General features: G+C 44.2%; 1 protein-coding gene across 2 annotated transcripts in view; it reads left to right on the top strand.

The window, feature by feature from the left end:
* Positions 1-14,966, top strand: part of kifap3a (kinesin-associated protein 3a) — a 52,938-nt gene that overhangs the window by 22,003 nt on the left and 15,969 nt on the right. For both annotated transcript variants that reach the window (XM_078258271.1, XM_078258272.1), the window contains exons 11-16: positions 4,221-4,321; positions 8,611-8,719; positions 8,815-8,927; positions 9,427-9,592; positions 12,321-12,446; positions 13,645-13,743. In XM_078258271.1, the coding sequence (XP_078114397.1) occupies positions 4,221-4,321; positions 8,611-8,719; positions 8,815-8,927; positions 9,427-9,592; positions 12,321-12,446; positions 13,645-13,743 (714 nt within the window). The remainder of the gene's footprint in view (positions 1-4,220; positions 4,322-8,610; positions 8,720-8,814; positions 8,928-9,426; positions 9,593-12,320; positions 12,447-13,644; positions 13,744-14,966) is intronic.

The following is a 14,966-nucleotide window of genomic DNA, read 5'->3' as shown; positions in this document are numbered from 1 at the left end:
CTCTAATTTGTTATTTCTGAGGCGTGCTACTACGTGCAGGTGCAGCTTTTCCACAGCACCCCGTCCTCGAGCTGCCTCCGGTGACCGTTACAGCGGTGACCTCCTGAAAGCTGCGGAGCGTGCGATTGGTGCGTCGTCTGGTCCGCGGGGGCTCAACGCGTGACACGGTCAGAAGCATCTCCGACGGGGCCCTTTTGTGAAGCCTCTCCGGGGGCGGCTCGGGTAACGGCGCATAATTAATATGATATATTTGTTAGAATAACATGCCAGAGCCTCTGCACAAATGTTGTTTTTGCCGGAGCGGACCGGAGAGGTGGAGAGGTCTTCAGAGATTTAGTGAGGGCTGTGTTTTTTTTTTTTTGGGGGGGGGAGTGACGGGTGGGGGTCGCTCATACAGGAAGCGAGGCGCACACATAATATAACCTAGCACTGAAATATTACGCCTGCTCACAGTTTTGACACTGTTGAGTTTGCCTGTGTTTGCGTGTGTTTGCGCATGTGTGAAACGCTGTGAGCCGATGTGTCATTAATCATCCGCTTTCACTGCCGAGCCTCCTCTTCCCCCCCCCGCACGAGGACTCGACTTATCTCTGGAGAGAGAAGACGGCGAGGAGGCGGCTGTGTCAGCCTCCACTCTCTCCATCCGGGCCCGAGCCCAGGTCGCGGCCCCTGATGATAAGATGAAAGTAGAGAGAGAGCCTTCACTTGTCCTCATCAACACCCCCACCCCCCTCCCCTGACTTCGATCCATCCCTTCACCACCTAATCTCAACAGAAAGTACTAGAATCCTCTTGCGTCCTCCAGTTTTCATTCATGTGTTACAGCCAGTGCAGTAAACAAACACTCAATTAGTTGATCAACTGAACTTTTGTATCAGACTTGGGCCGCAACGAATGATTGTTTTCATCTTTTTTTTCCTCCTCTCTCTGTGATGCAGCATGTTGTCGTAACATTGCAACAAAAACAAATGAGGAGACTTTAAGTGGGGGTGTGATGTCTCCGAAGACCGAACCCAGCTTGCTTATTTATCCATAAAACGCAATAACAGCGGAGCGGCGCTGTCCGCAGAGCCAGCCCAGACGCCTCCAAATGTGTGCGGGTGCAATTTTACGAAGGTTAGGCACTTTTAAATCAGGCCGGGGTGTAATTGGAGTTTAGCTCGCCCAGTAACTGCCCCTGAACAGTCTAGTTAATTCTTAACAGCTCCCCCTCACCTTCTCTCTCTCCTGCCCCAACCCCAACCACTGTTTTGAACATTTAATGGCATCTCTCTCTTCGCCCATAAAGGATCCTCCGTGTTCCTACCAGCAACTGTGTGTGTGTGTGTGTGTGTGTGTGTGTGTGTGTGTGTGTGTGTGTGTGTGTGTTTACACGCAGGTTGAGGTATTGGTTGAGGTAAAGGATCGCTAATGAGAAGCACATGTTCTGGCCAATGGCTGGCTGCGCTGGAAGGTCCAGAGCAGCGAGCGGCGTAGCTTTGACTTATTAAAGGCAGTAAAATTGATGCTTCCTCCTGTTTTCCCAATTAAAGCTAGAAGCCGTCTCTCCCTCCTGTGATTCCAGGGCTTGACTGAGCACATCTGGATCTAATACCTCGCCGATAAGGCTCCCTGTACGGCCAGTGCCCGAACATGGCTGGGACCAGTTTTAACTGGACCTGAGTGGGGGCTTTTGGGGGCTGGGGGGCGTTACAGGAGGTCTGTCGGGGGTTCTGGTCCAGTGAAGAGCCTCTCTCTTAACACTTCTCTTAATGAAAAGTTCCCGGGTCAAACTCTGGTCTGAACTCTATTAATTCTCCCCAGCTGGCTCCTCCTACAGGCCTCCAGGACCCCCCCCCCCCAGCTCTGGTCAGAGGTCAACATCATAACAGTCCCGGGCTCACCGACAGTCTAACACTCAATCCATTCTGTCTTATCTCCACCACGCTGCTGCCGAAGCATTAGACGCTCCCAAACCTGCAGTGACGGGGAATGTACTCATTTTATTGGACAAACATTAGAGCGTCAAGAAACCTTTTTTCTTTCCGATCTATCCATGCAGATAGTTTGGGATGTATGTGCTATAGCTGTAAGGATTTTTAAGGCCGATATCAGTACAAATATTTGGTGATTTAAAAATCCGATATTCCGATATATATCGGCCGAAAAAAATAATAATCCAGAAACGCATAAGAAAACAATTAGTTATTGTTTATACTTATATTAAATATATATATATATATATATATAATGATAAATAAAATGGATAAAAATACAAACTTAAGATATGAAACTTAAAGGGTTAAACACGTGTTGCCATCAGGGACGCTGTAGATCGCCCTCTGGTGGACAAACTATGCAACGCCAACACTCCGTCTGTTTTTTATTTTATTTTTTAAGTATTCATTTATCGGCCATTAGAAATGCCGATACAGATAGTTTGGAAAATGCCTAATATCGGCCCGCTGATACATCGGTCGGGCTCTAGTATGTGCCCAGGTTTTATGCTGCACTGTGTTCCAATAGTGAGGTAAATAGTTAGTGAATACATCTTTTAAATACTGAATTAACCAATATCTTAATGTTTACAGCAGATCCATTGACTGTATGTTATATAGAAGGCGTTGCTTTGTGAGGTTTTCAGTTTGGTCTGCTGCCTCCAAGTAGCAAAGAAATGTATTAATGCTGCTTTTAAAAAAAGGAATTCAACATGACTGTGTCTTTCCACAAATAGTGTCCCGGTTACTCTGGATAATCCACAGAGCTCACTGTCCACAGTTTTCTTTGGAACTGCTTTCTACCGAAGAACAAGGTCCCTATGTAAACTGTTCACACTGAAGTCTGTGGAGTGTCCTAACTTATAACTGGCTCGCTGTTTCTTGACGGAGAAGAGAAGGCTTTTGTTATTGTCAACAAATCCCACGTGCCGATCCAAACCCACAATGTGTTTAGTCCTTCTCTCAACACTGTCTGACTTCCTGTCTGTGTCTCTCAGCTCCGAGCCCATTGGTTCCTACTGAAGACGTACATCAAGGCTGCTCGGCATCCTAATCTCGATTATTTAACATGATTACTCATTGACTTTTGGAAAGATGTTGCATTTATTGAAGTTAAAAAACAGTGAAAACACTTTGAACACTTTCCCATCATACTTTTGCTGTTTACTTTTCTTTCCTATTCAGGACACAGGACAAAATAACAGTTGTCTTGATAAATGTAATGTGCAGAATAATCCAGTTTTCTCGATTACATTGTTTTTGTGATCGTTAGGAGCCGGAATCAAATCGCACAGCCCTAACATACATCTTTAAAAGATCAGTGACCAGTTATTTCCTAACGCAGCTGGTCACTGTAGTTTTTTTATGTAAGCAACAGAAGGAAATAGTGCATTTGTTGGGGCCTATTTTCAGCAGCGGATTAATCCCCATTTGACAATCTTGTGCAGTGGTTCCCAAACCTTTTCACTCGAAGGACCCGAAAACTGACACAAATTAAAACCACTGACTCCTATTTAAAACGACTTTTGCTTTTAGATATTTTATTACAGAATGTGTATGAAACCCATGACCAAAATAGTCACACATTGTGTCACTGTGTTACTTATGGATGGAGTTATAGTGAAAATAAATGATTCCTCTTTTTCCACTTTGGGAACCGCTGCTCTAGTGAGTATTTGTGGCAGCAGCATGATGTACGAGGGATGGAGTCAAAATACACTCCAGTTTTTGTGTTCATGAAGGAACATAAAAAGACAGAATATTTCCAGATCTGTCCTTACATGCTGTTGAGTAGCACAAACTTAATTCCGTTCACTTCCATCGTTTTGGGGTGGAGGCAGAAATCCAGATATGTCACTCACACCAATTTGCACAAATAAAGTGAGTAAGAAAATATAGTTTTGTAATTGTGGATAGCTGTTCCTTTAAGCAGCATTAAAACACTTGCCTTTTTTCAGCCAGTAGCCTTCTGCAGTTCCACATTCAACCTTTTTTTAATATGTTTTTGCTACCCGTGAGACACGACAAACTGAGAAACTGCAGTCGCCCGCTGCTGATTCTGCACCGAATGCCATCTGACCTCCAACAGGAATCGCTGTTAAAAAAAGCCCATTCAGCTCATTAATATTTTTTAAAAACACACGGCTCTCCCTAGATGTGGTCATTGGCATCCCGCGGCGCGTTCCGGCACAACCAGTCATTCATCCATTGACTTCCCTCCTTCCCCGTGTGTTTACGTTGCAGCTGACGAGGCCCAGAGACAGCTCAGCATGTGCATTCTGTACCACATCAGCGTGGACGACAGATTCAAGTCCATGTTTGCCGACACAGACTGCATACCGCAGGTAAGACTGGCTAATGTATGCCGCCAGCAGACCAAGACAGACACATTAGCATCGGCCGCTAACGGCACCAGGGAATTAATGTATGAGAAACAAGAGCGAGAGGGAGGGACACGCGCCACATCTGGAACCCAAAAAACCCACCAGAGGACTGCTGCTCAGTCTTCCCTCTCGCTGTGTTGACAACTCTTGTTTTTTGGTTTTTTTCTCTTCTCTCCTTCTCTTTCCTGAAAACATCCTCGCGCCATTTCATCATTTTCTGTGTCCTCTCCACATGTTCGCCTCTTAATTACTAAACTAGAAAACGTCAGCACAGAGACAGAATTGTTTGCCCAAACTGAAATAAGATTTGTGATCCTAAAAAAATGAAGTTTTTACTGCTGCAGTTCAAAACCCCCGCAGGCTGGCTTCTTTCAACTTTCGATCACAACAGTTTTGTTGAGTTACACTCCCTCCTGATTGAGTTGACCCGGTCAAGTCGCTCCTCTCATCATCGGCGATTAGCTAAATGTGCGTTGTGTTTGTTTGTTGAGATTGGGTGTAAATGTCGGCCAGATGTGGCCGGGAGGGCCGGCTGTCTGTTCAGAGGGTCGCGTCAGCAGCAGATCTGAACCCCCACGCCCCGGTAGAGAGGATGCTGGCTAGCAGCATGACCAGGAAGTGACCTCCGACCCCGCCCCGAGGCCCGATCACTCCCCCCCCGCCACCCTCCTCTACCTCCATTTCTCTAACGCTGTCCATCCATCTTAGTAAGTCCACACTGAGCTAAATGTGAAGTTGCATCCATCCATCTTTTGCTCAGAGTTGCACCTTTTTCTCTCCGTTTTTGACCTTTTTCTCTCCGGAATGGACAGATATGAAAATCTAAAAAGTAAAATACCCTTCTTAATCCTCATAGATTGGTATTTATAAAATCCTAGCAAACACACTGCCTGTCATCACTCATTAAGTGCCAATACAGCTGTTTACATAACCTCTAAACCTCGAAGACAGATATGAAAATCTGAAGTGTAAAAAAAAAAACTTCCTATTCTTTTTCTTAATAGGTTAGTATTTACAAAGTCCTGCCTGTCATCACTCATTTTAAATGACAATATAGCTGATCACACATCGACCTGTATTAATGTTGATCTTCTCATAACGCAGTGATTTGATTGATGACTCAACAGGAGCTACTGTTCTGTACTGCTTCGTCTTCTAGCTTTCAAACTGTGGCCAAACCATGAGTTGTATGTGTTTATGACAACAGACAACAGACACAATGGGAATCTGTAACAAGTAAACTGTCTGTGTCTGTCCGCTGCTCTCCAGATGTTTGTGTCTGTGATAAACAGAAAAGACTGAACTGTTTTCCTGTTGTTGAGGTGTGTCACTACCCGATGTGAGTCTAGTGCAGATGTGAGTTGCGTATGCGTCACTTTGCGACAAGTAGCCGACAAGATGCTAACGAGAGACTTCTGTAACGTCAATACAATAAAAATGGAAGTTTGTTCACTGCTGGCTGCAAGTTAGCAATCAAACACAACAAAGGCTGTCACTTGAATGGCGTTTTGAGCTAACGTTAGCAATCAAACACAACAAAGGCTGTCACTTGAATGGCGTTTTGAGCTAACGTTAGCAATCAAACACAACAAAGTCTGCCACTTGAATGGCGTTTTGAGCTAACGTTAGCAATCAAACACAACAAAGGCTGTCACTTGAATGGCGTTTTGAGCTAACGTTAGCAGTCAAACACAACAAAGGCTGTCGCTTGAATGGCGTTTTGAGCTACGTTGCAATCAAACGACAAAGTCTGCTTGAATGGCGTAGAGCTGCGTTAGCAGTCAAACACAACAAAGGCTGTCACTTGAATGGCATGAGCTACGATGGCAGACTAACAAAGGCTGTCACTTGAATGGCGTTTTGAGCTAACGTTAGCAATATGCCGTTAACCGTTTAAATCTGAGCATGTGCAACTCACATCTGCACTCGACTCACATCGGGTAGTGACGAGGTGTTTGAATGTGGAGAGACATCTTTACGAAAACAACACGAGGAGCATCATTTAATTTAGCCAGCTTAGTGTGGACCCAGTCTCAGATTCAGTGGTTAATCTTCATTTTATTTAGTGACATTATTCCCCCCGTTAATTTCTCTGAAGCATGGACAGATTATGAGACGTGTAAGAGCCCCCCCCCACACTCTGTCTACATACTGTAGATACAAGACACCAAAAATAAGAGTCTACTTTACGTCATTTTGGGTCCCTTTGTATTCGTTTTGCCTCTATTTTTAGGGTAGTTTGTACTTTATATTGTCGATTGATCTGTTGATTATTTCCTCTAATGGGTCTCTAAAAAGTCAGAAAATGTTGAAAATGTGGATCAGTGTTTCCCAAAAAGCCCAAGATGAAGTCCTCAAATGTCTTTTTTTTGTCCACAACTCAAAGATATTCAGAGGAGAGAAGAAACTAGAACATATTCACATTTAACAAGCTGACATCGCTGAAGTTTGACTTTTGTTTTTCCATAAAAAAATGACAAACCGATCGATCGACTATAAAAAATAGTTGGTAATAAACGTAATAGTTGACTGACTAATCGATGAATCTTTACAGCTGTAGTTTGTAGTCGTTACGTGTACGTTACGTAATGGTTTTGTGTTTGTGTGTCAGTCATTTTGTGTTTTGTTTCATAAACATTAAGTGAGTCAGGACCCCTGACCCTGTGGGCCCCGGGGCCTGTGCCGGGTGTTCCCGTTCAGTAATCCATCCACGGCCTGCAGCCATAGTCCCAACTCCTCACACTAAAACCTCTTTGTCCCACATATCAACATGTCCCTCGAGCTGGAACTATTCCAAATGTTTCTATACAATTAATTGTCTCAGAAATAATTGCGATTAACAACATAATTGTCTCTTTTTCAGTCAAATTAAAACACATTTATTTGTTACTTTTTAAAACAAATCAAAGTTGTGACTGAATCCCAGGATATGTCTTTTTGTTATATATCACTGTCATGTGACCCAGTTAATGTAATAACACAAATACACAGCCTATGAAGTAAACAACGCCTCTTTATTATCCAAACGGAAAACCTGCGTTTGGGGCTTGGCGAGTGTTCATTTGGGACCCTGTGTATCGGGTCAAGTGAAAACAACTAACGATTGAAATAATAATCAAAATATATAGTCCGACCAATGATCACTTATATAATTACAAACTGGCATCTCTAAACCCAATCACTAACAAGTTATTCGCCTTAAGACCTTAACTAAACAACCAACATGTCCCTCCATCTGTAAAAATACATCTTTAACAAACTGCTTCACCCCATTTCTCACCTTTTTTTTTTATCCTCTCTCATCTATTTTGTACTTTTAAAGACACACCCCCCCCCCCTCTCTTTTATCACTTTCCCACTGACCAGCCCCTCTCCCCTTCTCCAGCTTTTAATGGGGCCAGCGTTTGGTGCTGGATGTGGGGATGTCAGGAGTGCAGGAGGAGAGGAACAGAGGTGGAGGTGGAGGTTGTGGGGGGGGGGCGAGGGTGGCTGCAGCGGTGGCATTGGGCCCCAGCTGGGCCTCCGGTGGCTGTCTGTGGTAAATAAGCAGAGGCAGGTGCCAGAGAGTCTAGACGGGGCTGATTTGGGGTCCGGGGCCCCTGGTATGTGATACCTAACCCAGGCCCCGGCACAGTCTCTCTCGCTCTCTCTCTCTCTCTCTCTCTCTCTCTCTCTCTCTGATTCCTGACTCCTCTCAGGGAAGCAGTGCACCTCTGCCCCCCGCCACCCCCCCTCAGCTCAAAGCTTTTCCTGTTTAATGTTAAATCAGTGCAGGAGAGACGGAGGGAGGGAGGGAGGGAGGGAGGAGGTGGGTGTTTGGGAGGTTAGGAATGACGCTTGCCTTCTCTTTATCTCTAACACTCTCTTTCTCTTTCTAACTCACACACATTCTTTAAAATCATTTTCTGATTTCTTTTCCTCACCCTTTTTTCAGGGTTCAGGTTCCAGGGATGCTCTTTAAAAAAAATGTAAAGAGTTTTGTTTTCTTTTTTTAAATGACAGAATACAACCAGAAACACAAACACACAGAATGAAGACATGTTGGCCGTCTTTGGGAACTCCCTTCTGCTACGTGTTAGCCAGAAGAGCAGACGTGTTTGACCACTGTCATTTTTGTTTTCCCGCTCGTCTACGTTGTTATTCTAACACGACAAACACAAGACCACACATGTGCATTATCAATTAGTTTGTCTTGAATCTGAGGGATGGATGAACAAAGCCGTTAACTGACGTTTGCACTCTACGATCAGCTGATGAAGATGGTGTACGCCTGCGGGGAGGAGAAGATGGACATGGAGCTCATCTCGCTCTGCATAAACCTGGCTGCCAACAGGAGCAATGCAAAGATCATCTGCGAAGGTCTGTGCTGCAAAGAAACGATGGACCCGACATATGGACACAGACTTTTTGTGGCACAGTTTGTTAAATTCTTTCTCCCTGCTGATCTGCTGTAGGTAACGGTCTAAAGATGCTGATGAAGCGTGCGCTGAAGCTGAAGGACGTTCTGGTGATGAAGATGATCAGAAACCTTTCTCAGCACAACGGACCCACTAAGAGCCTCTTCCTGGTCAGTACCTGGCAGCGGTAGAATGTAACTAAGTGCATTAACTCAAGTACTGGACTTAAGTACACATTTGTGGTACTTGTACTTTACTTGAGCCTTTTCTTTTCATGCCACTTTCTAGAGAGAGAGAAATATTGTACTTTTTACTCCACTACATTCATCTGTTACAGCTTTAGTTACTTTACACATTCAGATTCCTGCACACAAAACACATATAAAATCCTGATGTTTTATTATAAATGAAACTAGCCAACAATATAACAGCCTACAAGTTCACAGAGACACACACACACACACACACACACACACACACACACACACACACACACACACACACACACACACACACACACACTCACTCTCCCAGACCATTAAACACACATAGCTGGCTGGATCCTTTACACTTTCTACAATGGGAAGATTTTTCTGCATTGAGTACTTTTACTATTAATACTTTAAGTACATTGTGTGTGTGTGTGTGTGTGTGCGTGTGCGCTGATAGGACCATGTGGGCGACCTAGCAGCTCAGATCTGCGAGGACGAGGCCGAGGAGTTTGTGATCGAGTGTCTGGGCACGCTGGCCAATCTCACCATCCCCGACCTGGACTGGGCGCTGGTTCTCAAGGAGTACAACCTGGTGCCGTACCTGAAGGACAGACTCAAACCAGGTGTGTGTGAAGGACTGATTCCTCCCTATATGGTCTTTATCAGAGTGTTTTGTCTTTGTCACACGGGGTAAATTAGTGATGGCGAGATGAAGCCTCATGAAGCTACTCGAGGCTTCATTTGCTCACAACACCACCTGTTGGTCACAGAGCGTAAAACAGGACCATATATTACAGATGATCTACTTCAGGGGTCTTCAATGTTTTTTAAGTCAAGGACCCCTTAACTGAGAGAGAGAGAGAGAGAGAGAGAGAGAGAGAGCAGGGACCCCCTACTACATATATTGAATAAAATGAAGTTGCATAATAAACTGGGCCTACTGCAATGTGTAGGGTGGCCTAAAGTCTTTATACATACCTTTTTAGCATATAATACTAAGCTATTCAAATAGCCTAATAATTGTTGTCATGATTTTTATAAATCATGTTTTAATGTTAAACATACATTTGGCACAGGGAATCCTTAGGATGAACTATATTTGTGTGTGGCTATCTTAGAGACTACCTTACCTATAGGCCAAGTAAGCCAGACTCTGGTCCACTAGCCTGGTCCTACCAGACTCTGGTCCACTAGCCTGGTCCTACCAGACTCTGGTCCATTTCATTTGTCCAGAGAGTCTGGCCTCTCTCCATTGACAAGTGTTAACTTCCTTGAAGGCGGGTACTCTGTTGAAGTTTAAAACTTGGATCTGCCCAGAACCGCTCTGGATCTGCCATAACCAATCGCTAACGTTTGGTCGCGACGTCGGCTTAGCATCGCTAGCGTTAGCCTTAGCCAACTCCTTCACCACTAACGGAGCGAGCTGGAAAATCAAACTGTTCCCGAAGCCCGTGGGGAGGAGGGCCACAACATCATGGCCACCAACACAACTCAGCAAAGATTGTTCTTGCTCAGACTTTAACTTCTGGATATTCGGCAGCGTTGCCACAACGGACCGAATGGCTTCGCTCGCATCTTTCTCCACCGCCATGACGGAACTACAACTCAAACTAGTGCACAACCTCAACGTCATCGTTCTCAGCCACTCCCTCTGTTCAATGATTGGACCGGTAAATATAATGAGAAAACCCAAGAATATACCGCAAACCCAGACGGAGTACTGAAGGAAAATGAAAATTGAGTAGAAGTACGTAGGAGGGCCACGCCAGGCTATTAAAGTCCCGGCACAGAACGTAACATCACTAGTGAAAATGTATCTTAAACCCACTGTTACAGAACACACAGTCATGATAATCCTGCCACAGTTCTCTCATCTATCTCCCTTTAAAACCTGAGGCCTGGTCTCTCCCATGCCCTGTCTTAACCACAACCCCCCTGCATCGCACTGTCAGTGAGGGGTCACTGCTCAGGGATGATATGAGGACAGAGGACCCTCATTAAGGTCTGGGCCTTATCTTTACCTTTGATGACCAGTGACCCCCCCCTAACCTCAGTTTTCCTTTCTCTTTATTACAGCAGAAATAAGGCCAAGTGCAATATGTTTAGTTATTAAATTCACATTGATAGTAAATGGTGAAAATAACAGAAAAGTTGGGAGATTTAAATGGTAATCTTAGTTTTGGTGGTTTCCACTCATATCAAGTTCAAATGTTGGACCAGTGAAGACCTAAGTGGACTGGTTCCATGTTTGACCCTCTGATTTGACCCCAACCAGGCCCAGTGGAACTTCTCTGGGGATCATTTGATACACAGTTTACAGTAACTTTTCCCGCTTCGGTCCCCCTACAGGTTGGAAGCGGAGTTGTCCATTACATTACATTGTCCAGTTCATTCGAACTACAGATCATGATAATGTAATGGACAACCTCCAACCTGTAGGGGGACCGAGGCGGGAAAAGTTACACAGTGTTGCTTTAATACCAGAACAGTTTTTTTTTTATACCTGGCTTTGAGGAGTAGAGCAGTTAACCTGTTTTTCATTCAACAAAAGAATCAAAAGAAGGTTTTGCCAGACCTTCCTTCCTCCTCCTCCTCCAGAGCGCTGTGGAGGAAGGTCTGGCTAGTCCACGCAGCATTCCCGGGATGAGAGAACAACGTGCTCTGGTTTATTGGCATTTCTTTGAACCAATCGCAATCATCATGGGCGGCGCTAAGCACCGGACGGAGCCAAAGCACCGCTGGAAAATAGTCTCATGAAGGAACTTGTTTTGGTGGAACATGTGGACGTTCAAAAGTTGTTTTAGTCGTGCAACAGAAAACTCAGATTGGACAGATAGTCTAGCTAGCTGTCTGGATTTACCCTGCAGAGATCTGAGACGCGGATCCACCGGAGTTTAGAACGCCAACACAAAGGAAGAGGAAGGGGACGGACATCTGGTCGAAAAAGAAATGACGGGGCAACGGGGGCAATCCCAGTAGTGGAAGGTGGTGGATATAGACTACCCGTTTTTTAACAGCCGATCAAAAACTTTGACTCAATATCGTCTGGTTATTATTTAAACCATCAAGGAATGAGTAAAGAACAGTATGAATCAAACCTGGAGTTCCTTTACTAGCTTTCAGGAATAGTTTTTATACTCGTCTACATTTGCAATTTTGATAAAATTGCGTATAATTGTGCAGCCCTAATCAAGACAGAGCCTTCAAACGACTGAACTCAGACAGACTCATATAGTCCCAGAACATGAACGTTTTCTCTGCTGTGGCACTCTGCCCTGCTGCTTATGTTTCAGAGGATCAGTGAAGTGTTTTTTGTCAGTCATCCTCTCCACTTCTTTTCCCTGATGTCAGGTTCTGCAGAGGACGATCTCATCCTGGAGGTGGTGATCATGATCGGCACCGTCTCCATGGATGACTCCTGTGCAGCCATGTTGGCTAAGTCTGGCCTCATTCCTGCTCTCATTGAGCTGCTCAATGGTGAGAAACTCAAGTCCTCCAAAGCAGTATGAAATGGATGATCTAGTATTTGTTTAATGTTTTTTTTATGCTAGGGAGGCTACATTTACATCACTACATTTTGGTTTTTAAGGGGAGTTTTGAGCCAAAAGAAATCTCCATGCACACAAGTGTTTTTAGTAGAACTAATCTCAGTTTAACATGTTTAACATGGCCAAACCAAAATATCTCATCAACATTCTCGTATACTGAGCATAAACAGGAGGCAGCGTGGAGACTCCACCCATTGCTGGTAGTTGCTGTGGTGACGGTAGTAGCTTTAGTCTCAGAGAACGAGACGTCGTGACCGTTAAGACCCAATCAGGAGGAGAAACGTTGGCGTCAGTGTCGGTGTTACCAAAGGTCTCCATTTGGGGCCATTGAGACTGAAACACAACCCCGCAGATTCCAAACCAAAACGGGTCAGAAGTGTTTCCAAATGTCTCCGGTTTAGGGGCCCGGAAACACCAGAGCAGGGGGAATGAGAGGGGGAAACACCAGAGCAGGGGGAATGAGAGGGGGAATGAGAGGGGGAAACGTAGCAGAAGATAGTCATTTTTAAACTAAGAAGTAGCAGCGTGAATGTAGCCTAAAAGTCACGATATCTCGTGCCCCAACTTTTAGGGAGTTCACCTTTTTAAAAATGATTGTCTTCTATCCACCTAGAAATGCTTACCTTATTTTATTAAACCACCTGAATTGGCAGTTTAAAGATAAACACTGGTCAAAGTTAGATTTTTTAGAGCAACACTGTTATTTAAGGTATCTAAAGTTGTAATCTGGAAGATTTCTCATTTAAATAAATGTCTGTTAAGTTACTGACTATGACAGTAGGAGGTAACACAATGGTTATTGAGTCAATGGCCCACTGATGACGGTATTTGAAGTTTTAACAACTGGGTGAATATAAAAATGTTCAGTAGTTTAAATCTTGATTGTTACAAAATTCTTGAGGGAAAGCTCATAGAAATGTGAGCAATCAGATGAGCATGTTGCTGTCTCCACAGTACTACATTTATTGTTTTTAAGTGTTAAGGTTGGCAGGGATTGATATGAATATACATTTCAGGATGGAAAAAAATGACTTTAAAGGTTAATTCAACAGAATGGATGATTCATGATGTGATCCACTTGAATCCTTGTTCACCTCTTTCCTCTTCTCTACCCGTTTCCATCTCAGCCCAACAAGAGGATGACGAGTTTGTGTGTCAGATTGTGTATGTCTTCTACCAGATGGTCTTTCAAAAAGCTACCAGGGACGTCATCGTCAAAGACACGCGTATCCTTTCTGCTTATAAGTGAAGTATTGTACACATTCCTGTCCCATTCGATGAGATGAATGTTTAGAGACATGAGACAAAAATGTTTACGAGTAGCTTCCACCACAAGTTGTTCTCTGGTACGCCTCGCTTCCGCACTACTCTGGCATTTCAGAGCCCCTAAAACGGAGACATTTGGACACATTGCTGCCCCCGTTTTGGTTCTAAAACTCCGGGGTTGCTTTGTGGTCTGAACGGGCACAAACCGAGACCTTTGGAAACTAGGATGCATGTCAGTCAGTCCTATCTGTTAGGTAGCTTACATACCTTTTAGTAACAGCTCCACCTCGCCGTCGCTCCAAGATAATAAATCCCTGCTCTTACTTTTCACCGTTGTTGTTCTTTCTCCAAAGTATTTTCTGTATTTTCAACTTCTACATCCATGATCTTCAACCGCAGAGTAACGTCTGACAATCTGCTTCCCGTTTACACCGGCACGCACATGCCCAGTGTGTGTGGATGGTCATGTGATGTGTGTTAAGGTTAATAACATATGTGTATTTCATGACATTACATGTCATTTAGCTGACACTTTTATCCAAAGCGACTTACAATTGCTATATATGTCAGAGGTCGCACGCCTCTGGAGCATGTAGGGGTTAAGTGTCTTGCTCAGGGACACATTGGTTAATGTATCACAATGGGAATTGAACCCCGATCTCCCACAACAAAGGCATGTTTCATATCCACTGCCCCATCACCACCCGTGTACCGAGTCGACCGTTCTCTGTGACGTTTTCATGCTAATCGAATGTGTCTCTAGCTTGAAACAAGCTAGCGCAAAACCGGTGATTAGCTTCTAACGCTAGCTTTTGGGGCAGAGGGTAAATATCTACTTTATACCACTAACAAGGCTAAAAATAGCACCACACTTCCACGGTAGCATAATGAGGGTCCCTACATGTAAACCGAAGCGTTGAGAACTTTGTAAGTGTACAGACAGTTTATTAAAAAGATAGTTTATAAAGACAGTAGCGTTCATGTATACAAGCAGGCGCCATCTTGGGAAAACGGTCATGACCAGTCAAACCATGAACGCCATGTTTGAGCTATGTTACTGGTTGCACAGCGTTCGTGGTTCGACTGGTCACGACTGTTTTCCCAAGATGGCGCCCGCATGTAAACATGAACGCTACTGTCTTTATAAACTATCTTTTTAATGAACTGTCTGTGAAAACATAGT

Source organism: Sander vitreus, chromosome 9 (assembly GCF_031162955.1).
Source record: "Sander vitreus isolate 19-12246 chromosome 9, sanVit1, whole genome shotgun sequence".
NCBI lineage: Eukaryota > Metazoa > Chordata > Actinopteri > Perciformes > Percidae > Sander > Sander vitreus.
Note: the sequence above shows the minus strand (reverse complement) of the source record. Positions and strands in the feature narration are given on the sequence as shown.